The sequence below is a fragment of the Lepidochelys olivacea genome (genome assembly GCF_965140295.1).
Source record: "Lepidochelys olivacea isolate rLepOli2 genome assembly, chromosome: 1".
Taxonomy (NCBI): domain Eukaryota; kingdom Metazoa; phylum Chordata; order Testudines; family Cheloniidae; genus Lepidochelys; species Lepidochelys olivacea.
In genome coordinates, this window is record NC_140411.1 from 208,607,876 (window position 1) to 208,633,227 (window position 25,352).

Sequence of the window (25,352 nt, forward strand, 5' to 3'; positions counted from 1 at the left end):
TAATAGACTGTGTAATCAAGTCATCCCTAACCACCTTTTTGTTAAGATAAATAGACTGTCACTATAAGGCATGTTTTCTAATCCTTTAATCTTTCCTGTGGTGCTTCTTTGAACTCTCTCCAATTTATCAACATCCTTCTTGAATAGTGGACACCAGAACTGGACAGTTGTTCCAGCAGAGGTCTTGCCAGTGCCAAACACAAGTGAAATAACCTCTCTGTTCCAAATTGAGATTCCGCTGTTTATGCATCCAAGGATCACATTATCCCGTTTGGCCACAGCATCACACTGGGAGCTCCTATTCAGCTGGTTATCCTGGGATAGTCCCCCATCATAGAATCATCGAAGATTAGGGTTGGAAGAGACCTCAGGAGGTCATCTAGTCCAACCCCATGCTCAAAGCAGGACCAACACCAATTAAATCATCCCAGTCAGGGGTTTGTTAAGCTGGGCCGTGTAAACCTCTAAGGATGGCGATTCCACCACCTCCCTAGGTAACCCATTCCAGTGCTTCACCACCCTCCTAGTGAAATAGTGTTTCCTAATATCCAACCTAGACCTTTCCCACTGCAATTTGAGACCATTGCTCCTTGTTCTGTCATCTGCCACCACTGAGAACAGCAGAGTTCCATCTTCTTTGGAACCCCCCCTTCAGGTAGTTGACGGCTGCTATCAAAGCCCCCCTCATTCTTCTCATGTAAGTATGACCTACATTCTTTGTTCCTAGATGTATACATTTACATTTAGCTGGATTAAAATATGTATTTGCTTGCACCCAGTTTACCAAGCGATCCCGATTGCTCTGTGTCAGTGACCTGTCCTCTTCATTATTTACCATTGTAGCTGTCTTTTTCTAGTAGCATGAATTTGGGAAGGCTTTTCACATCCCTCTTCCCTTGTTTCTCCCAACAGCTAGGCATAATTTAGCCCTAAATGTGGATGCAACCAGTATGTATAAATAGGGATTATTTGATTCAGACACCTCCCTTAATACAGCATACCATGTCACTGGATTTTTTTTGCCACATTTATTGGCCTTTTTTTGTTTTCGCTTTTTCCCAGACAAAAACACCATGTCAATACCTTGCATATTGTACATGATCCAAGTCTCTACTGCCTATGCCTTTTCGGCTATTTCACATTGTATCATTTCAAAGTGTTGTGCATTAATGAATTACAGTACCATTTGCCGCCATCCATATATCATAGTACAATATAATTCAGTATGACACACAGTACAGTATATGAACTTCAAATAAGCACAGTCTAAGCAAGTACAGTAGTTAATTTCTACAATGAAAGAAGGTAGATGGAGTGCATAGCATAATGTCTCCACAAACAGGTAGTTGTAGTAGTTTGAAATGAACCAAATTATTTGGATACTGCAGCTAAGCATTTGTTTTGTGTATATGTTCAACTTTTTTTTTCAAGGTTGGATGGTCCAGAGGTTTGGGCAGCAGTGCAGGATTTGCTCAGTCCCTGCTCTGCTACACACTTCCTGTGTAATTCTGAGCAAGTCACTTAGTCTTGGTGTCTCAGATTTCCATCTGTAAAATTGGGTTAATAGTACTTCAGTAATACATGCAGTGTTGTGAGGATAAAATACATTGAAGATTGTGAGATGCACAGCTACTACTGTGATGGGTAGCCATATAGATACCTAAGGTAAACAAAGCTTGGTAGAACTACTATTAAGTGGATACATAATTGGTTAAACAACTGCAAAGAGTTACTATTAATGGAATTATGTCAGATAGGAAGGAGGTCTCAAAAGGGGTTCTGCAGGGATCTGTTCTGGGTTTGGTGTTATTTAACATCTTTATTAATGACCTGGATGTAGGAATAGAGCATACTGATCAAGTTTACAGATTACACAAAACTAGTGGGGGTTGCAAACACTTTGGAAACACTGCAATTCAGAGGGATCGTGATAAATTGGAGAACTGAGCTATAGACAACAAAATGGAAATTCAACAAAAATAAATGTACAAGATAAATGTAACATGCTACACTTAAGGAAGAAAAATCAAATGCACAAATACAGAATGAGGGAGAACTGGCATGGCAGCAACACTGCTGAGAAGGATCTCTGAGTTGTGCTGGATCACAACCTCAACATGAGTCAACAATGCGATGCATTTGCTTTTTTGCAACAGTAATTTTGGGTTGCATTAACAGAGGCATAACACACAAGTCATGGGAGGTGATAGTACTGCTCTACTTGGTGCAGGTTAGGCCTCATCTGGAGTACTGCGTCCAGTTTTGGAAAGCAATCATATGAGCAAAAGCTGAAGGAACTGGGTATATTCATTTGGGAAAAAGAGATTAAGAGGGGGACATGATAGTGATCTTCAAATACTTGAAAGGCTGCCATAAAAAAGATGGGAAAAAAATCGTTCTCTTTTGCCCAGAGGGCAGGACAAGAGGCAGTGAGTTCAAACTACAGCAAAACAGATTAGGTTAAATCTCAGGAAAAAATTTCCAACTGTAAGAACAGTAGGACAATGGAACGAACTGCCAACGGAAGACGTGGAAGCTCATTCACTGGAGGCTTTCAAAAAGAGACTGGATAGCCAGCTGTCTTGGGTGGTTTAGACACCACAAATCCTACCCCTTGGTAGGGGGTTAGACTAGATGACCCTTGCGGTCCCTTTTAATCATATGGTTCTTTGATTCTAAGTCTTATGTTTTGTAGAACTGGTCAACCTGTTCACAGCAAGTAAGTTATTTTGCCAAATTTGGACTATTTCAGTCTATTAAATATCTATAAATATACTTCAAATTTTACAAATATTTTCATTGTATAAATGGTTTGTGTAAACATATTAGAGACACAAGGTGGGTGAGGTAATCTTTTATTGGACCAACATCTGTTGGTGAGAGACACAAGCTTTCAAGCTTACACAAAGCTCTTCTTCAGGTCTCAACTCTGTATCTCGCAATCTTGTCTCTCTCACCAAAAGAAGTTGGTCCAACAAAAGAGATTCTCACTCACCTTTAGTACCGTGGGGCCAACACAGCTACAATGCCATATGTAAACATACGTCATACTATGAATTACATGCAAACAATTGACTGTGACTATTGCTTTGAGTATTTGCTGTTCATTATTTGCTATTTGTGGTATGACTGGTTGAGTTAAGTCACATGGTGGTAGCACTTCTGCTCCCTAAACAGACGACTCCCAAAATGAGACAACTTTCAAGATAGCCACATGAACACTTCCAGACAAATAATTATGACAGTACATAGTCACAAGTATTTGTAATACTTTCAATATCTACACAATTGTATACTAAAATAGATTCTATGAATGTTCATAAGTGAATAAAAGGGGTTCTGAACAGTATCAGTGCAAATTTGCATGTTTTTATTTGAATGTTCACAAATTTTGCATAGTATTCACCCAGCTATATTTAGAAGTTTGATGTACTGCTGTATTTCTGTTTGTCATTAAAAGTGTACCTACTTTTGCAGTCTTGCTGTAACGAGGTTGGTCCCAGGATATTAGAGAAAGTGGGTGAGGCTCCATCTTTTATTGGATCAACTTCTGATGATGAAAGACAAGCTTTCAGCTTATACAGAGCTCTTCTTCACTTTCAGCTCTTGGGCTCCAGCCTGTGCCTGAACATCTATACTGCTATAGATCTATATTTATAGATTCTTATATATATATATATAAGATCTATATTTTAACCTGACAGTATAAGCTTCCCAAGCTCTGAGACTTGCTGGTTTTTTGTTGTTGTCACCCACCTCCCGGGCCATTTAGACATACCCTCAGTGGCCTGAGCTCAGCATATCCAAAAGATTACTTGAAGCTCTGAGATAAAGACTGGTGGATAACTCTGCCCCTCAGGCACAATGGAACTTTCTGCCACAAGGACAGAGCTTATTTGTGAAGGAGACCGTGCTTGGACAAGGGCATGTTACAGACTGGAAACAACTGCCAAAGAAACTAAGTACTGTCACAGACTTTACCACCTTCCACTCTAAGTGCAAGGTCCACTCCTTCCACCATGCTTTTTTGTTATAACACCTAGCAGTATGAACATTTACAAAAGAAACAAACTGTACCATGGGTACGTCTACATTGTGAATTAAAGTGTGATTGTAGTGCAGGCAGGCATACTGAAACTAGCTTTCATCTAGCTAGTGCAGGTAACAATAGTAGTGAAGACATGGCAGCACACACTTCAGTGTGGGCTAGCCACCTGAGTACATACCCAGATCCCTGGTGGACTTGTACCGGGGCAGCTAGCCCACACTGAAGCCTGTGCCATCACATCTTCACAAGTATTACCCATGCTAGCTACATTAAAGCTACCAGTGCTATAATTGCTCCTTAATTTGCACTATAGACCTACCCCAAGACAAAACGCTATATTGAACACACTTCTCTCCCCAAGAGGAGAATGAGAGAGAACAAGTCACCCATAACAGATGTTAGTCACATTGCTTAATGTACTACTGGAAGGCGCTCAAATACTGAAGTGATGTGGGTGGTATAAGAATCTCTATAGAATAGAAGAATGTAGAGAATTATATCCTGGAAAACAGTGACCTTGAAAAGGATTTAGAAGTGATGGATAACCAACTGAACAAGAGATACTAGTGTGGTGTGGTGGCTAAGAAATGTAACATGACCTTTGGATGTAAAATAAAGGGCATATTGTATATAAACAGGGAGGTGATATATAGCATTGGTGAGACCATTAGTGGGATACTGGGTCCAATTCTAATGTTCATATTTTAAAAAGGATATTGACAAATTGTAAATGGTTCAGAAAAGAGCTACAAGAATTATTCTAAATCAGGAAAACCAGCCTTGGAGTTTATCCTGGAACACAATGTATTTAGCTTATCCAAGAGCAGTTTAAGAGGCAATCTGATCAGTCTGCAAGTACCTGCAAATGGAGTTCTGATAATAGGTAGACAAAGTGTGTGGAAACTGAAGCTAGACAAATTCAGCCTAGAAATAAGATGAAATTTTTAACCATGGGGGTAATGAACCATTGGAACAAGTTACCTAGGGATGTAATGAATTCTCTGGCCTGGTCTACAGTACGCTGTTGTTTTGGAATTAGCCGAGTTACCTCGAAATAAAACTGGTTCCGTCCACACGACCAAACCAGTTTTTTCGATTTAAAGGGCTCTTTACTCTGATTTCTGTACTCCACCTCAGCAAGTGGAGTAGCACTAAAATCGAGATCGCATTTCCGGGTTACAGGTACTGTGGACGCAATTCGATGATATTGGCCTCCAGGAGCTATCCCAGAATGCTCCCTTGTGACTGCTCTGGACAACACTCTGAACTCTGATGCACTAGCCATGTAGGCAGTAAAAGCCCTGGGACTTTTGAATTTCCTGTTTGGTCACCACCAGCACAGGTGACCACACAGTCCCGGATTCGCAGACAAGCTCCAGCATGGTCCAAACGGGAGGTACTGGATCTCATTGCATGTTGGGGAGACAAATCTGTTATGGCAGAACTACGTTCCAAAAAAAGGAATGCAAATACATATGCTAAAACCTCTTTCCGTCATGTCCCTGGAGACTAATCCAGGGACACAGAACAGTGTCGTACAACAATCAAGGAGCTCAGGCAAGTGTACCAAAAAGCCAGGTAGGTGAACAGGCTCTCTGGGTCACAGCCCCATACATGCTGCTTCTACCGTGAGCTGCATGCAATTATGTGGGGTGACGACACCATTACCCAACCACTGTCTGTGGACACCTGCAAGGAGGGAGTAGCACGGAGTGAGGAGGATGAGTTTTTAGAGGACGAAGAGGAGGAGGACAGTGCACAGGCAGCAAGTGGGGAATCTGTCTTCCCCCTTAGCCAGGAACTATTCTTAACACTGGAGCCAATAGCCTCCCCCTACTCCCAAAGCATGCTCCCGGACCATGACCCTGGAGAAGGCACTTCTGGTGAGTGAGAGCTTGATCAGAGCTCGGGGGTGGGGGGAAACCAGCTGCACTGGGCTGTTCGCGTTTAATTTAAAGGGCTCATCCCTGCTCAGAGCCTTATCAGAGCCGCGCGGGGGTGGGTGTGTGTGTGGGGTGGGGGTGGGGGGGGTGTTGTGTGAAGTGATTCTCCCAGAGAGCCTGCAGGCTGCCTGCAAGCTGAATTCTGTTGCCGGGCCGCATGTGATGACTTACTCATACCAAAGTAGGAGGCACTTCAGTATAAGAGGCAAAATGAGACCTTGTACAGAAAGAACATGTTCTGTGTACTATGGATTGCCTGTTTTCACTGAAAAACACTGTCCCCTTTGTTCTCTAAAATGTATCTTTTAAAATACTACCCTCCCTTTTTCTCCTCCTGTAGCAAGCACAAATGTTTCAACATGGCCCCTGTCTACTCCGTCCTAGAGGCTGGTCTAGATTAGAAGGCAGAAAAAATGAACTTGGGATGACATTTTTGCCAAGCTCACGCAGTCCTCCTGCACTGAGAGGGCCCAGTTGAATGCGTGGAGGCAAACAATTGGAGAGTCACATAAAGCATTACATGAATACAAAGAGCAGAGGGACGTGTGCGATGAGAGCAGGGAGGATGCTATGGTCAAGCTCATGGGGGAGCAAACTGACATGCTCCGCTGTATGGTGGATCTAATGCGGGAAAGGCAGCAAGACCACAGACTTCTGCTGTAGCCCCTAAATAACCGCCCTCCCTCCTCCCCAAGTTCCATAGCCTCCTCACCCAGATGCCCAAGAACACGGTGGGGGGAGACTACAGGGACCCACACAGTCAACCCCAGAGGATTGCACAAGCAGCAGAAAGCTGGCATATCCTAAATTTTGATTTGGTTTCTGGACTTGTCCTTCCCCCCTCCTCCTCCACTCCCCTAACCCAATCCCGCCCCCTCCCCCCCTGTCTAGCTTCTGATTTCTCTCAATGTTTTGTGCAACAAATAATAAAGAATGGTTTTTAAACAATTGTGACTTTATTTCCTTTTTTTATATATAATATAGGGGGCAGGTAACTTTAAGAGAAACAACCACAACTGTCACACCGTACTCTGGCCAGTCATGAACCTGGCGTTCAAAGCTTCTCTGATGTGCAGCGTGCCCTTCTAATCTCCCTGTTGTCTGGCTGTGTGAAACTGGCCACCAGGCAAGTTGCTTCAACCTCCCACCCTGCCATAAATATCTCCCCCTTGCTCTCACAGATATTGTGGAGCACACAACAAGCAGCAATTACAATGGGAATATCGGTTGTGCTGAGATCTAACCGAGTCAGTGAACTGCACCAGCGCACTTTCAAACATCCAAACACATTCTACCATCATTCTGCACTTGCTCAGCCTATAGTTGAACTGCTCCTTACTACTGTCCAGGCTGCCTGTGTATGGCTTCATGAGCCATGGCATTAAGGGGTTGGCTGGGTCCCTGAGGATAACTATAAGCATTTCAACATCCCCAACAGTAATTTTCTGGTCTGGGAAGTAAGTTCCTTCCTGCAGCTGTTCAAACAGACCAGAGTTTCTGAAGATGCAAGCATCATGCACCTTTCCTGGCCATCCCATGCTGCTGTTGGTGAAACGTCCCTTGTGATCCACCAGTGCTTGCAGCACCATGGAAAAGTACCCCTTGCAGTTTATGTACTGGCCACCCTGGTGTTCTGGGGCCAAGATAGGGATATGCGTTCCATCTGTCGCCCTGCTGCACTTGGGGAACCCTAGCACATTTAAGCCATCCACAATGGTCTGCACATTTCCTAAAGTCACTACCCTTGATACCAGCTGGTCAATGATTGCGTTGGCTACTTGCAGCACAGCAGCCCCCACAGTAGATTTCCCCACTCCAAACTCATTCTGGACTAACCGGTAGCTGTCAGGCGTTGCAAGCTTCCACAGGGCTATGGCCACTTGCTTCTCAACTGTGAGGGTTGCTCTCATTTTGGTGTCTTTGTGCTTCAGGGCAGTCACAAGTCACAAAGTTCCATGAAAGTGGCCCTACACATACAAAAGTTTCTCAGCCATTGGGAATCATCCCATACCTGCAACACTATGCAGTCCCACCAGTCTGTGCTTGTTTCCCGGGCCCAGAATTGGCATTCCACGGCATGAACCTGGCCCAACAGCACCATGATGTCCCAATTGCCACATGCCGTGCCATCTGTGTTCATGTCCTCATCAGTATAGTAATCATGCTGTCATCACTTCCTCGCCCAGTTTTGCAGGTACTGCACATACTGCTGAATAATGCATGAGGTATTTACAATGGTCAAAACTGCAGCGGAGATCTGATCAGGCTCCATGGCTATGGCGCCTGCATGGGTAATCTGGAAAAAGGGTGTGAAACATAGGAGAGCAGAGTGGCAGCAGAAGCTGTGCTGTTTGGTAGCCGAACAAAGGCTGAAAATGGTTGTCTTTTGTGGCTTTCATGGAGGTGGGAGCCCAGGATAGACAACATGGAGAAGCTTGGAAGCGTGGCAATAGCGGGAGAGCAGAGTTGGCAGCGGAAGCATTTGATGAGGAAGAGAAAGAGTAGATGATAGAGATTACATAGGAAGATGAGAGGTGGATTCATAGTAGCAGGAAAGCAGCGGTGCACCACCAGCTGAAAGCACTATGGCGTCTGCACGCCAAAAAGGTGCAAAATGATTATCTGCCATAGCTTTCTGGCGACACACACCCAGAAACACCCGCGAGAATGTTTTTGCCCCATCATGCACTGGGAGCTTAACCCAGAATTCCAATGGGCGGCGGGAACTGTGGGATAGCTACCCACAGTGCACTGCTCCGACATTCAATACTAGCCTTGGTACTATGGATGCAATCTGCCAAATTCACGTGCTTTAGTGGGGACACACAAGACCGAATGTATAAAATAGCTTCCAAAAATTTGAATAGAATAATTTCTAAATAATTTCGTACTGTAGACGTACCTTCTGTCACTTGAAGTCTTTAAATCAAGATTGGACATCTGTCTAAAAGATATGCTGTAACTCAACCCAGAAGTTATGGGCTTGACACAGGAATTATGGAGTGAAATGCTATAGTCTGTGTTATGCAGGAGTTCAAACTAGGTTATTATAATTATCCCTTCTGGTGTTAAAATCTGTGAATCTCTGAATTGGGCATACTGTATCATTCCACTTCACTATCAGGAAGTTCCTTTCTAAGAAAAATAATCACTTTGAGAGTCAGTTACAAATATCAAAGTGAAACAATGCAACATTGTTGTGGCAGGATACAGAAGCACCATCCTGTCCCTGGTAGAAATGGGATTAGCATCTGAGGTTTACAGATGCTCCATGAACAGAAGAGTGACTGGGAAACAGCTGAGCTCAAATCCAGTGCTACAGGTGTAGATTAGATACACTGAGCTTTTTGTTAAATTTCTGATACTTTTGTTAAATGTTGTCCTTTGTCTATATAAACTTCAGTCTGTGACAGGGACATGACTATTTTTTTCTTTTTGGCTGAGTTTTTTTATCTATTTATTTATTTATTTGAGATTTCTTTTGGTTCTATAAAAGTTTAAAATTAATTTTGTATTAGAAATGTATACCCCAAATTAAAAAACACAGTAAAAGAACTAAAAAAGAGCCACTGTGGCTTAACAACCATGTAAAAGAAGCATTGAGAGATAAAAAGGCATCTTTTAAAAAGTGGAAGTCAAATCCTAGTGAGGTAAATAGAAAGGAGCATAAACACTGCCAAATTAAATGTAAAAATGTAATAAGAAAACCAAAAAGTAGTTTGAAGAACACCTAGCCAAAAACTCAAAAGGTAATAACAAAATGTTTTTTAAGTACATCAGAAGCAGGAAGCCTGCTAAACAACCAGTGGACCCCCTGGACGATCGAGATACAAAAGGAGCACTTAAAGACGGTAAAGTCATTGCAGAGAAACTAAATGAATTCTTTGCTTCAGTCTTCACGGCTGAGGATGTTAGGGAGAGTCCTAAACCTGAGCCGTCTTTTGTAAGTGACAAATCTGAGGAATTGTCACAAATTGAAGTGTCACTGGAGGAGGTTTTGGAATTAATTGAGAAACTTAACAGTAACAGGTCACCAGGACCAAATGGCATTCATCCAAGAGTTCTGAAAGAACTCAAATGTGAAATTGCAGAACTATTAATTGTCGTTTGTAACCTGTCCTGTAAATCAGCTACTGTACCCAGTGACTGGAAGATAGCTAATGTAACGCCAATATTTAAGAAGGGCTCTAGAGGTAATCCTGGGAATTACAATCCGGTAAGTCTAATGTCAGTACCGGGCAAATTAGCTGAAACAATAGTAAAGAATAAAATGGTCAGACACTTAGAAGAACATAAATTGTTGCACAAAAGTCAACATGGTTTCTGTAAAGGGAGATCATGTCTTACTAATCTATTAGAGTTCTTTGAGGGGCTCAACAGACATGTGGACAAGGGGGATCCAGTGGACATAGTGTACTTATATTTCCAGAAAGCCTTTGACAAGGTCCCTCACCAAAGGCTCTTACGTAAATTAAGTTGTCATGGGATAAGAGGGAAAATCCTTTCATGGATTGAGAACTGGTTAAAAGACCAGGAAAAAAGGGTAGGAATAAATGGTAAATTTTCAGAATGGAGAGGGGTAACTAGTGGTGTTCCACAAGGGTCAGTCCTAGGACCAATCTTATTCAATTTATTCATAAATGATCTGGAGAAAGGGGTAAACAGAGAGGTGGCAAAGTTTGCAGATGATACTAAACTGCTCAAGATAGTTAAGACCAAAGCAGACTGTGAAGATCTTCAAAAAGATCTCACAAAACTAAGAGATTGAGCAACAAAATGGCAAATGAAATTTCATGTGGATAAATGTAAAGTAATGCACATTGGAAAAAATAACCCCAACTATACATACAATATGATGGGGACTAATTTAGCTACAACTAATGAGGAGAAAGATCTTGGAGTCATCGTGGATAGTTCTCTGAAGACGTCCACGCAGTGTGCAGCAGCAGTCAAAAAAGCAAACGGGATGTTAGGAATCATTAAAAAAGGGATGGAGAATATCTTATTGCCCTTATATAAATCCATGGCACGCCCACATCTTGAATACTGCCTACAGATGTGGTCCCCTCATCTCTAAAAAGATATACTGGCATTAGAAAAGGTTCAGAAAAGGGCAACTAAAATGATTAGGGGTTTGGAGCGGGTCCCATATGAGGAAAGATTAAAGAGGCTAGGACTTTTCAGCTTGGAAAAGAGGAGACTGAGGGGGGATATGATAGAGGTATATAAAATCATGAATGGTGTGGAGAAAGTGAATAAGGAAAAGTTATTTACTTGTTCCCATAATATAAGAAGTAGGGGCCACCAAATGAAATTAATGGGTAGCAGGTTTAAACCAAATAAAAGGAAGGTCTTCTTCACTCAGCGCACAGTCAACCTGTGGAACTCCTTGCCTGGGGAGGTTGTGAAGGCTAGGATTATAACAGGGTTTAAAAGAGAACTGGATACATTCATAGAGGTTAAGTCCATTAATGACTATTAGCCAGGATGGGTAAGGAATGGTGTCCCTAGCGTCTGTTTGTCAGAGGGTGGAGATGGATGGCAGGAGAAAGATCACTTGATCATTACCTGTTAGGTTCACTCCCTCTGGGGCACCTGGTATTGGCCACCGTTGGTAGACAGGATACTGGTCTGGATGGACCTTTGGTCTGACCCAATATGGCCATTCTTATGTTCTTATTTTAGTTGATAAGACCCCCCAAATCAGTGGAATAGTTCTGCTGCAGCAAAATGGAGCACTTAACCCAAGCATCATTTTAGATTAGTTACTTTTGCAGTGGATTATATAATACAATAGCACCATTCCACAAGCATCTGTTACAGATCTTATCTGACATCAAAAATCCAAAATGTACTCAGTCTGACATCGAAATAACATCTCAATAGTCTTTATAGGTAAAAGAAAAAGGGTTTGTGGAGGCAGAAACTTGACTGGAGGCACTTAAAACTGGCAAAAAGAAAAGGAGTACTTGTGGCACCTTAGAGACTAACCAATTTATTTGAGCATGAGCTTTCGTGAGCTACAGCTCACTTCATCGGATGCATACCGTGGAGGTATTGTTTCATGGTCTCTGTGTATATAATGTCTTCTGCAGTTTCCATGGTATGCATCCGATGAAGTGAGCTGTAGCTCACGAAAGCTCATGCTCAAATAAATTGGTTAGTCTCTAAGGTGCCACAAGTACTCCTTTTCTTTTTGCGAATACAGACTAACATGGCTGTTACTCTGAAACTTAAAGCTGGTTTACTTCCAGGAGGGTGGCATAGATTCCAAGGTCAGAATGGACCATTGTGGTCATCTAGTCTGACCTCCTGTATAACACAGGCCATAGAAGTTCCACAAAATAATTCTTAGGTAGGATATCTTTTAAAAAAAACATCTAATCCTGATTTTAAAATAGTCAGTGATGGAGAATCCACCATGACCCCTGGTAAGGTGTTCCAATGGTTCATTACTCTTACTGTTAAAAATTTACACCTTATTTTCAGGCTTCAACTTCCAATCATTATACCTTTCTCTGCTAGATTGAGAAGCCCATTATTAAGTATTTGTTCCCCATGTAAGTACTTATAGAATGTAATGAAGGCACCCCTTAATCTTCGGTTTTGTTAAGATAAAGAGATTGAGCTACTTGAATCTATTAATCATTCTCATGGCTCTTCTCTGAACCCTGTCCAATAAGATATCTAAGCACAAATAGTTGCTTATCAGTAGGGTAATGTGTAGCCAAGTGAAACCACAGCATGGAAGTTGACTTGATTTCTTTCTCCTACAGCTGCAGACAGCATGCTTAGTCTCTGGAGAGATATCTCACGTCAGCATTGGCCAACTCAGGAACAGCAGGCAGCCAAGAACCCTGGAAGAAGAGGAAAAATGCCCACCTTTTTCTCTGGGCCATTTTTTACTCCTTTAATCCTTCTACAGCAGACTGCTATTGCAGTACCATCCTTCTGACCAATAAGGGCAAGGAACATTGCTGATTCTTTTGAGGCTCTTCTCTTTGTGTACCTATAGAGACAACAGAACATAACTTAAAGCAATTCAATCAACATTCTCTGTGGGATGCCAAATATGATATCTCTGCCGCATGTATAACATGCTGAGGTGTTTTCTGAACTTGTATCTCATGCATGAGAATACAGAACACTATTCTCTTCCACAACATACACATCTTGACAACAAGGCATTAACTATTTTGTAACAATCAAAAAGCATATTTTTGATAGAATGTTACTGCTATCACATTTGCTGCTCAGCATGAGTAAGTCAGTTTCTACTTATTCCTCTCTCATTTACATATAATTGCTGAAGGTATCCAAAATTTAGTTTTCAATTTTTATTTTCTGAGGTGGCTATGGTTGAATGTAATCTGACAATTTCCCGATGCATGACCCCTAGGAAATCCCACATATTGGTAGGAGTGAGAAGATAGTGACTAGGTCTTATTCTGGGAACCAGAAGTGCAGACTTTAAAGTATTCAGTTTTATCTTCCTTTTTCTTTCCTTTTTAACATCTTCAAAAGATATTCTACAATCCTTGCTGACAGGGCTATTTGTTGTTTTATTGAAAGACAAAGAAAAGTATAGGAGAAAATAAATCCAGCTCAAGGTCTACACCAGCTTCTGCCAATATAGATTCTGGCAGAGGGCCTTGGTGTAAGAGTGTACCAGCAAAGTGTGCAGTCATGATAAATGCTGCAATATCTTCTCAAATGGAACAGTGAGGGAATGGAGCACAGATAGATAAAGTGGGCAGAACTGGCCAAGAAGGAGGTGGACAGGCTAGGAAGAAGAAGTGCCAATCTCTCAGCAGCTTTTGTGAGAAAGGCCCTGTGACAGGGCCTCTAACCCACACAAGTCCTGAGTGGGTTAGTATGGGCCAGAAGGACCTAGTTAACCTTATATGCTGCACCTGGAGGGGAATAGGGCCTAATGGCAGATGAAGCCCAGGTCGGGGAGGAGCTGGGATAGGATTATAAATCAGGAAGTGAGCATAGAGAGGATGTCTGCAGTCAGTCTCTGGAGGGAAAGGGAGTTAGCTAGGGATAAGGAGGCAATGCAGACGGAGAATAAGCCCAGGGTCTTGCCCTGGGGAGTCCAGCAAGAGGGTGAGAATGGTGAAGTAGTCATGGGGAGCAGAGGAATCTGTGGTGGTAAACTATAGTAAGGCTACAGAGACGGGGGGTAGGAAGGAGCCTAGGGAAACAGTAACAAGGTCTGAGACTGAACAAAGCTGAATTGCTAGTTGTAGGGTCCCTGGGCTGGAACTCAGTGCACAGGTGATTACCCTACCAGCCTCTGGGAAAGTGGCACAAGACCTGGACTAGAAGAGCATCTGAGGAAGAGTGTGTATCGCTTGTCTGGTAGGATTTTATTAACCTGGAAGGTGGGGACTACATAGTGACCTGGCTAGAGGGCTCAGTCACAAAGAGTGAGTACCCTGAGTCTGGAGAGAGAGGGAGGGAGGGAACCACAGCCTGAGCAACCAACAGGTGAGCGCACCACATGCAGGGAGAGCTAATTCCCACAAGGAGGAGCACCTGTGGTAAATGAACTGTTTACAGGGTCCCCAACACAGCTACTAGCATATTTGAAAGCTGCTGCCACTCAGTAGGATTCCAAAAGCTGTGACAGTGCCTACTGTCTTGGTGTGAATCCCTGCTTCGGAATGACTGGCCAGACAGGTATAATTTACATCTTATAATTAATATAAACATTCACTTCAGAGTGAAAAGTGATGTATGTAAACAGAATATCCTGTACATTTTTATTTGGGACACGCTGAATGGAGTCATCTGCTTCATTCGGTTTTTCTCCCAGAAGACTGATTTCACCTTTCGATGGTGAATGGTGGTGATAGCTGGTTAAGAACAGCATTGGCATAATTTCCCATGTAATGGGAATGCATTAGCTAGTGTCGTTTATTTATAATGAAGTGTAAAGTTCAAATTAAAGCAAAGATATTCAGCTGTAGGAATTCCCACTCAGTCCAACTCTCCCATCCTCAGTCTCCGTTGTGTCCTCTCTTGGACTAGGGCTTCCCGTCATCTCTTAGAAGGGAGACCTAAGAGGGGAACATGATAAAAAATTAATGGTATAGAGAAGGTGAATTGTGTACTTCTGCTTTTTTTTTCTGTCTCATAGAACAAGAAAGAGCCATTCAGTGAAACTGAATAACAACAAATTCAACAGTGTTAAAACTTCTTACACAATGTGTAATTAGACTGTGAGACACTGCCATGTGTCATCGCTGAGGCCAAGAACTTAATTTAAGCGATCTCATTATTTTTCTTGCCTGTTCCTTTAACCATCTCACCCCATCTTTGAAACCTGCCACTGGCTTCCCCTTATCCATTGCATTAAGTATAAAGTTCTTGTTTGTCTTCAAGTCCCTAAAAAACTCCAATATGAACATTGGACCTTGTCTCTTCATATCTCCCACAACTCCACCACTTGTTTCTTTTTACCATGCCTGTCTCCATGCTCTTCTGTATCGTATCTTGTATCCAATGAATCCTAGTACACAAAACTGCCACCTTATTTTTATTCAGATCACTCTGATAAACTCATTACTTCTGTGTGGGGAAAAGTTGAGTTCCCAAGAATAATTTTAAAAACGTTTATTGTGTAATTCCTTCTCTCTCGCCCATCACTGTCTTTTCTGTATATATCTTTTCAACTGAAAACACTTTGGAGCATAGAATTTGAAAATCACTTTTATATAAATGACAAAGTAAGTCTGTAGCTATGTCAGCTGCTTTTCACATTAGCTATATCTGTTTGTACTTACAGTTCTGTGACCATGCAGTTCTTGTGCATGCTAACTACAGATGTCTACGCTGCATTAAACACCTAAGGCTGGCCTGTGTCAGCTGACGTGGGCTTGGGCTGTAGGGCTATACAATTGCAGTGTAGACATTTGGGCTTGGGCTGGAGCCAGAGTCAGCTGATGCAGGCCAGCTCTGGGTGTCTTATTGCAGTGTAGACAGACCCTTGGGGTCCGACACAAAGCCCATGGAAGTCAGTGGGAGACTTTCCATTGACTTCAGTGGGTTTGGGATCAGACTTCAAGGACCTGGTCCTGACACAACTTGCTACTAGGAGTCATGTTCTTCTGCAGTGAGTAGTCCCATAGCTCCAGTCAGGACTGCTGCTGGTAGGGCAACCAGACAACAAGTCTGAAAAATCAGGACGGGGGGTGGGAGGTAATAGGAGCCTATATAAGAAAAAGATCCCAAAATTGGGACATCTGGTCACCCTAGCTACTGAAGGCTATCACAGTACTCCTTCCTGTGTGGGCTAACTAAGCCACTCCTCATATAGTTATTGCTGGTGGTAGCGTGGCTGACCAGACGATTTCCTACTCTTCCCTGTAATATCCTGTGGGAGGCTGGATATTGAGCTAGCATTGTGGTGTCATGGGTCTGGGGCGGACATCTTCAATGGGCCAAGCTGCCAACGGGTTACACTTTTCTACAAGCATAGGCCATCTGGCCGCAGCAACTCCTAGACTGAGCCTCTTGGCCCCAGCACTCCTGTTTCTCACCGTGAGCTCTGCCCAGTGAATGTGACCGAAGCAGAGTCCTATTCAGAGACTTTTACTCCTTTCAGTGATCAATGCACTTCAGCAAGTATGTAGCCTTTTTCAAGAGAGAGTAAGGTTGATTAGTCAACTGCAATACAGCACTGGGAAAACCTTTCTTCAACAGAGAGGCCAAAGATTAAGACAGTCTGTTCTGTCTAAAGCCCAGGGCTCCCTTAAGCCATGCTGCTGTAGGAAGCAGCTTAGTTTCTGTTCTCTTGTCACTTTCCCTTTTTCTCAGGTGAGAGCTCCTATGTCTCTGAGGCCAGTAGTTAAAACAGACCCCTGACACCTCTCTTCGTTCTCTGGACACAGCCATGCTATGTTCAGCTTCTGCAGTTAGGTGTTAATCTTCAGTGATTGGGGTTCCCGTTGTCTCTGTAGGGTCTTCCATTGATATACATTGGTTCCAGCCAGTACTTTATGACCTGTTCATATCACCCCAGACAAATAAATGACTCAAACACCTAATGTATCCTGCTCTTTACACTCAGTGAATAGCAGTACAAAGCACAGAGGGAAAATGAGGTACACATGAGCATTGTAAAATTCCCATATTTATCACAGCAAGCTTTGTCAAGCAATTTAAATATGCCAAATTTTGATAGTAAACAAATACTACCAGTTAATTGCTACCTTTCCAAGCTTCTATACTTCTGTGAAAGCTATTTGAAATTGAGATAAAGACATCTTATTTCTTATATAGTACACCTTATGCTCCTGGAGCTAAAACTATGTTGAGTACATGCCAGTTTGAGATTTTAATCTTGACTCAGGTTAGGGGATTTAGGATGAGATACAGACTTAAAACCATGGCCTGTATTTGGGGGAAGAGGAGGTTTAGAGTAGAGTATACTCCAGCCTAATTTTTTGGCCCAACCTGGGCCCGAGGGTGGAGTCATTTTCTGACCTGACCCTTCCCCCCGAACCTGAGTCACTGCTGCGCTGCCTCCTGCCTGTGGGAGCTGTGCCCAGCTCTTGCCAATGTCGTGCCAACTCCACAGGCAGGTGGAAGAGACCTGATCCAAGATCAAGAGGGTCCATTTGCTTTCCCACCCAACACAACCTAGACCCAACACTTGTAGTTGGGTCCCATGGTGTCCAGATTGGGTTTCAGGATTCTAGTTCAGAGTGGTCAGACTAAACAGGAACTCCTGATTCTCCCAGAATGTGTTCAGGGAGTCGGAGAGAGCTCAAGCTGGAGTGAAGCTCTACTACGCTTTGAAAGGGTACAGTATTTGCTTGCCCCTCTCCTTTACAAGAACACAGATTTTTGACTGGCGCCTAAATCTCCTCAAAATAAGGTGTAAGAGGGAATAAAAGTGTATAGTCTTTGTGGAGGCCCCCTCTGCATATAGGTGAATTTCAGATAGTGTTACAATATAGATATTTGATCATTCTCGTTGCTATAATGAACTCCTGAGGAGTTATGGATTGGATCTCTCCATCTTGGTTGCACAGATCTTTCTGAGTATCACACACCAAAGTTTACTGATATTGTAAAGAGCTTCGATTCTCCAGGGGAGAATCACTCAGTGTCCTTTACCTGCAACAGTAATGCTCTTTTAACTTGTCGGCTATGTAAAATTGTGAGATTTTCTTATTATTCTGTTTAGACTGTAACTTTTTTTTTTAGTTTAGAAAGAATGAAGAGTTGGAGATTGACACATGCACACTTTTAAGATGCAAAGCACACTACCATCCTTAAGAGAGTCTTTATTGCCTAAAAATAGATTTCAGAGACAAAAGAGCCAAGGAGAACAGACCTATGCAGAAAGTTGCATTCAGAGAATGGAGTAACAATTACAGGTAGAACACAATAAAAAGGCAAAATTATTCACTTGAAATAATATGCACTCTTTAGGGAAAAAACAGTGTAAATGGTGCATAACATGTTATTGACCCTGCTCCTAAATTATTAGTTTTGTATTACCTAGATAATCAAAAACATCTGATGTGTACAGCTGTAATATGAACACATACTATGAAGATGAAATAAAACAAATTGGAGTTTAAGATGTGTTTTCGCTGTATCTTCATGATAATTTTATGCACTTCCATTCATAGGGAGGAATATAGCCAAGAACATATCACTCGTAATTGCATGTTTCAGGGTGATAGTGCTGATACTTTAATTAGAACGGCTGAAGATTAGCATGTTTTAGAGAAAGCAAGAACGATTGTTAAATCTAAGGTTAATTGCAAGAGAGTTCTGTTTGTGTCCTCTTGGCTGTTTACTCTTGGTGATAACCAAAATGTCAGAATCCTTGACTTTGATTGGAACAGACTGGGCAGACCCGGTGTTGATTGCTACTGCCAACACGAAAGTGGTGCCGCGGTACTGCAGCTCCAATTCTTAATCAATGAGGTAAGGCTATATGTACAGTGTGCAGAATTTTCTTTAAATATGGTTGAATGGTACAGTCTATTTTTGCAATGTAACTTCCAGATAGTTTCTTGCTGGCCCCTTTGTTTGCCCTATGGACCTGATTCTGCTGCTCACACTTGCACTCAAATATAATTTTCTGTGTACATAGTCCTGTTTAAATGAATGGGACTACATGTAGTAAAAGGTATTACTCAAGATAAGTATGGGTGATAGAATCAGGGCCTTTATATGGTGATGTGAAATACTGAACACACAGCGAGCTGCATATGTGTAACCTAAATTCTTGGATCATCTTCCTCACTGCATAGACATCTATGAGATAGAAATTAATGAACTAACAAAAATGGCACTAATACAAAATTTCTGCTTAGCTGAAACGTCATAGTCTCAGGGAACTCGGAATAATAAAAACTGATCCCTATAAATACTACGCAAAGTGATTTGGGATCCACCCCCTGAATTAAACTTACTCTGGAAATGGAAATAATGATTAATTATGGGGTATCGGGCCTCCCTCCACCAATTCAAGTCAGGCAGCTTCCTCTTTCTCCATACTGCATGTGCGCTGGAAGGAGGGGGAAACGCTGACTACAGGAGAGAGTTTCTCTGCTCAAAGTTCTGGTGCCACAGCAGTCCCCGCAGCTGGGAGGAGCAATAGCAGAGAGAAGCCTCAGTCCCTGCAGCTACAGGATGGAGCTTGCTCTGTCACTCTGAAGATGGTACATACACAGTCCAGTCAGCATGGAGGAGCTGTGTGGATTGGAGCTTGCTCAGTGCAGACAGAATCCTCAGAGAATACAGCTTTCAAACTCTAATAAGAGCACGAGCATGTGCAACCTCTGTATGTGTGTTTGTTTTTTTTTTTTTTTTGAAAGGCTCCTAAACTGTCCACATTTGGGGCAGACTTTCATGAGGAAGGCAAAAGGCACATCCCTGACACACAGGCCAGCCCTTGACAAACTTCAGGCTCCTGCTCCAAAGCAAGGAGGCATTGGAGTTTCTCAACAAAAAAAATTTACAACCATTTTTACACGTGCAAAACATTTTTTCCTAATCTTGTTCTGAGAAACGACTGAATATTTTAGCTGAAACTTCCCAGAAAAACTCAGCGTGAGGCAAACATGTGGCATGGGATGTTTTAGCCTGAACAGGTAATGTTTGGCAAAAGTTATAAGCAACTGAAAATAGGACCTTATAATAGAAAGTCTCAGGCAACCTTAACTATAGGTGTAACTGCCTAGAGCATACTCTTAGGTATTTAAAACTTAAATACATTTTACATGGTGTTTAAAGGAACCAGATACATATTCAAATTGAATGAAACATTTCTATTACGCCTTTCCTACTTATGCTAAAGTTGAGACAGTTACTTTTGGAGTATATGTGATCAAAAAATGTGTGCCATCGTTTTGTCATGTGAATCACTCTTGCTTCCCCTGCTTTCTTTCCAATCTTAGCTTTTGTGGTTCTGTGCTCCCCATGACCTTGTATTCCCCTACTGACTATTCATTCAGTGTCTTCTTTTCTAGCTCCTTTGCTTCCTTTCTCCTATCTGTGGGGTTTTCTGTAGGGTTTTTTCTTTGTCCTCTCATATTTCTATTCTGTGTATATGTTTAACTACCATATCAAATCTGATAGTTCTGGGTTTACCTCTCACTCTGTATCCACTCACATCTAAGAATAGATGCCAGAGGGACAACAATAGATGTTCAATCACCATCTCAAACTCTAGTCTTATCACCTTTCCTCCTCCTCCTCTGCTTCCCTTCTCTATCTTGATTGAGAACTCCGCTTTCCTTCCTATTTCCCAGGCCCATAATCTTTGACTATAGGAGAAGGGATGGGGAGAGCACAATCTTTAAGTTACATCACTTCTTCCTCTTTATTGTAACCAAAATCTCCCCCCCCCCACACACACACAATTGTCCACTAGTGGCAGATTAGCCACTGGGCCTACAGGGCCTGTTTCTAGGGCCCCAGCCAACTGTGGGGCCCAGAGCTCCAGGTGGGTGGGGAAAGCCCCTGCTCCCGGACAGTAGTGCTGGGTGGGCAGGGTGGTGCAGCTTGGCAAGCTCCGCGTCCCCAGACCCTGTTCCCCAGCGCCATCTGCGTTTCTGTTCTGACTTCCCCTGCTCAGTCTCCCTACTTTCATCCCTATCCTCTTACTTTCATGTCCTTTTCTCATTCTTGATTTTGCATTTTCTGTTATCTTGACCTGACTATTATACTGTGCCTGGGGCAGTCTCCCTTTCCTTGTGTGCTAAGCACTCTGTCCTTGCTTCAACTGCCTCCTTCAAACCCATCTTTTCAAGCTAATACCTCTTCCCTTCTTATTCCAATTCTTTCGCACTCTTCCTGGTTTATCAATCAGAAACACATTTAATATCAAATGTTTAATTCTAGAATGAGCTATTTCATTTTCCAGATCAGCTCAAATTGGAACATTTTGAGTTAGTATAGGATCAGTCAAAGCAAAGTAATGGTTGTTGCAGAATATTTTTTTCAGAAGGAAAGTAAGGGTTTCACAGATGTTGTACTGCTGTCTACTGACAGATCATTGTCTTATTCTGAAATAATCTTCCCTTTCAATATGCAAATGAATAACATTCCACCATATTCTGGTTCTGATTGTTGTAGGGTGCCTTGGTCAGTGCAAGTGCTGATGACACACTTCATTTGTGGAACCTAAGACAGAAACGGCCTGCTATTCTTCATTCTCTGAAATTTAACAGAGAACGGTAAGCCTGATTGACAATAAACAAAGATGTTCTTTTAAAAACTGACTAATTAGATTTTGCTGACATATCATTGGTGGGAGGATTTATTGTTGCATATGTTGGGAGGGTTTGTTTGTTTTGGGGTTTTTTTGCTGACTTAATGAATGATGTAGCTGATTGCTTTGAAAGTTTTTCTTCCTTTGTAACTTTTAAAATCTGGCTTACAAAGAACATGATTCAGCAGAGTGCAGTTTGTGGAGCAGTAGCCGCCTCAAGTCTGTAGAATCCATTTCTTCTTCCCAGTAAAGTTGGGCTTCTGTGACCTTCTAGCTGTACAAACTGGCACAATTAATAGATTCTTTTTAAGATCAGAAAAGACCACTATGATCTTCTGTTCTGACCTACTGCACAACACAAGCCATAGTCCTTCACCCAATAATTCCTGTATTGAAGGGAATATTCTTCTCTACTGTATAACTATATGGAATCCAAATTTTTGACAAATTGGCCCTTATTATTTTCCAGTAAATACTGCTGTGTTAACATAATGTAGATGTGTACTATAATTAGGATGGATAAATCTCAAATATTCAGAGATTTGCTTTCATGATTAGTTTTGCTTTTTGAATGTCTAATAATTAGTCTCTAGACCAAACAGATTAAATCAATGGTAAAATGTATCAAATTTAGCTACCTGTAGCTCACGAAAGCTTATGCTCAAATAAATGTTAGTCTCTAAGGTGCCACAAGTCCTCCTTTTCTTTTTAAAATATGCTTGTATTTTCAGAGATGCTGAGCACTCAGCTCACATTGACATCAGTTAGAGCTGCAGGTAGAGAGGAAGGATTGTAGCAGAGCAGCAGCTCTGATATAGTTCTGGGTCAGACCAGCTTTCTGTTTAAAGTCTGACTGTTCTAAATACTCTAAAATTGTATGGTTACTTGAGTTGCCTTGAAATTTGGTGTGCCTCATGGGGATTCAGGGTAGGGTCAGTGATCCAAGTTCAGAACCATTTAGTCAAGGGATTCTTAGATACACCCCGGGGTGGGGGATGGTAAGAGTGGGGGGTCGGAAGCTTTTCTTAAAGTTGACTTATTCTGGCAACCTTTTTTTTGTGTGTGCACTTAGTGCAGAAATCTTGAAAAGGTCAGAATCACATTGCTAAAATTTCTCTTGTCAGGTGTGGTGATTTGGTTGTTTTGAGTGAAAGTACTTTGATTACCTTTCTCCTGTCCCTCCCCCCACAAAAGATGTGACTGTTTCCTGGAAGGTAAGGGACATTTTAGTGTGGACGAGTGGCAGGGAATAGGAATGAGAGGAGTTTGGGGCTGCATTGAGGGGAGGGGGGATTATGGGGAGTGGGATAAATGAGGATGGATGGTGGGGAGTGGTGAGGGGAATTGGGTAGCTCAGGTAAAGGAGAGGGACACTGGGAAGGAGACATAGGGGTGAGTGGCAGGGTGACTAGGGGAGAATGGGGGCAAGGTTGTCTCAACCCCATGTTCTCCCCTTCTGTGTGTGTGCGCGCCAGGATCTGGGGGCCCTTTGCCTCTCTAGGGCAGTCTGAGCCTCTCTCCCTGCCCTACCTTCAGGTGAGCTATAATCTGGGGTTCCTTGCCCCTGAATGGTGGCTGAGCCCCATTCACTGGTATCCTGTGAGTAAGTGTGAAGTGGTTGTTAAATTTCACAAGTGTGGTATTCTGTCAGGAGAGTACCCTAAGTGTTTGAGGGTGGAGCAGATGCAGGTAGCTCCTTTTATGTACAGTGAAAAAGCAGAGTGCAAGTATGTGTGATATGGATGTTCTCTCAGAGGGCAGAGTTAAGGTTACATGGGCAAGTAACTTAACTCTGTATTCCTGGTTTTCTGAAGTTTGAGGTTTTTCAAAACAGTGTTCTAGAAGGGCATGAGCTCTCACTGGGCAACTATGTGAACAAAAAAGTTTGCCATTTAGTACCCTTTTTTGGTTAGGAGTGCGAAGGTTGTGGACCTCTGGAGACATCCAGATATTTATGTGCAGTGCTTGGGAGAAGCCAGTGGTCGTAGTACATGTAGGTACCAGTGAAATAGGGAAAGGTAGGAGAGAAAAGCAGGCCAAGTTTAGGCTGCTAGGTAATAAAATAAAATCTGGGACCTCCATGGCGGCATTCTCTGAACTGTTTCCAGTTCATGCACATGGCCAGTTAGACAGGCAGAACTGCAGGGTCTTCATGAATGTATGAGATAATGGTATTGGGAGGAGGGTTTTCAGTTTGAGAAACTGCAGAACCTTTTTGGAAAGAAGGAGCCTATACAGGGAGGATGGGCTTGACTTGACTAATGTCCGGTTTGACAAAGCCTTGGCTGGGATGATTTAGTTGGTGTTGGTCCTGCTTTGAGCAGGGGATTGGACTGAATGACCTCCTCAGGTCTCTTCCAACCCTAATATTCTATGATTCTATGATACCTAAACCAAAATGGAAGCAGATTAGTGGCATGTAAAATTAAAAAGGTCAGAGGAGTTTTTATACTAAGCATTGGGGAAAGCCAACAGGTGCAGAGGAGCGTACAGTTCAGACAGACATCTCTTAGAGGAGGATTTATTAAAGAGGATATTAGGATAGCCTAGTAAAGAGGAAAGGATAGAAGTTGGTGAAGTACAGGTAGGAACTGAAGAGAAACAGTCAAACAAGGAAGACAAAAGATAGTCAACTAAATATTGACAAATTTTATAAGTGCTAGTGTACAAATGCTAGAAGTCTAAATACTAAGATCTGTGAACTTGAGTGCCTTCAGTGAGGATATTGATATAATAGGCATCAGATACTTGTTAGAACAATAGTAATCAATGGGACATGGTGGGACCTGGATACAAAATCTAGAGGAATGACAGTAGGTTGTGCTGATGTGGGAGTGGTACTAGATGTGAAAGAAAGCTTAGAATTAAATATACTAAAAATCTTAAATGGATTAAACTGTACCATAGAATTTCTATGGATAGAAATTCCATGCTTGAATAAGAGTATAGCAGTAGGAATACACTAACAATCACCTGAGCAGGATGGTGACGATAATTGTGAAATGCTAAGAGAGATTAGAAAGGCTACAAAAAAAATTCTCCCCAAAGCCCCCTATCAGTAATAGGGGATTTCAACTATCACCATATTGACTGGGTACATGTCAACTCAGGACTAGATGCACAGAAAAAAATTCTAGACATATTAAATGACTGCTTCTTGGAGCAACTGGTCTTGGAACCCACAAGGGAAGAAGTGCCTTGCATAATGACAGGTTTCAGAGCAGCAGCCATGTTAGTCTGTATTCGCAAAAAGAAAAGGGGTACTAGTGGCACTTTAGAGACTAACATTTATTTGAGCATAAGCTTTGCTCAGATAAATTTGTTCTCTCAGGTGCCACTAGTACTCCTTTTCTTTTTACAAGGGAAGAAGCAATTCTTGATTTAGTCCTAAGTGGAGTGCAGGATCTGGTCCAAGAGATGAATATAGCTGAACCGCTCCATAATAGCAACCATAATGTAATTAAATTTAATGTCCTTGTGGGGGAGGAGGGAAACAAAAGCACACCACAGTAGCACTTAATGTCAAAAAGGGGAACTACACAAAAATTACCAAGCTAGTTAAACAGAAACTATGAAGAACAGTCATGAATGAAATGCCTGCATGCTGCTTGGAAAC

At 42.2% G+C, this 25,352-nt stretch overlaps 1 protein-coding gene across 4 annotated transcripts in view; it reads left to right on the plus strand.

Annotated features, from left to right (window-relative positions):
* STXBP5L (syntaxin binding protein 5L) overlaps positions 1–25,352 on the plus strand; it is a 444,549-nt gene that overhangs the window by 157,504 nt on the left and 261,693 nt on the right. For all 4 annotated transcript variants that reach the window (XM_084624313.1, XM_084624314.1, XM_084624315.1 and 1 more), the window contains exons 3-4: positions 18,861–18,942; positions 21,601–21,701. In XM_084624313.1, the coding sequence (XP_084480439.1) occupies positions 18,861–18,942; positions 21,601–21,701 (183 nt within the window). The remainder of the gene's footprint in view (positions 1–18,860; positions 18,943–21,600; positions 21,702–25,352) is intronic.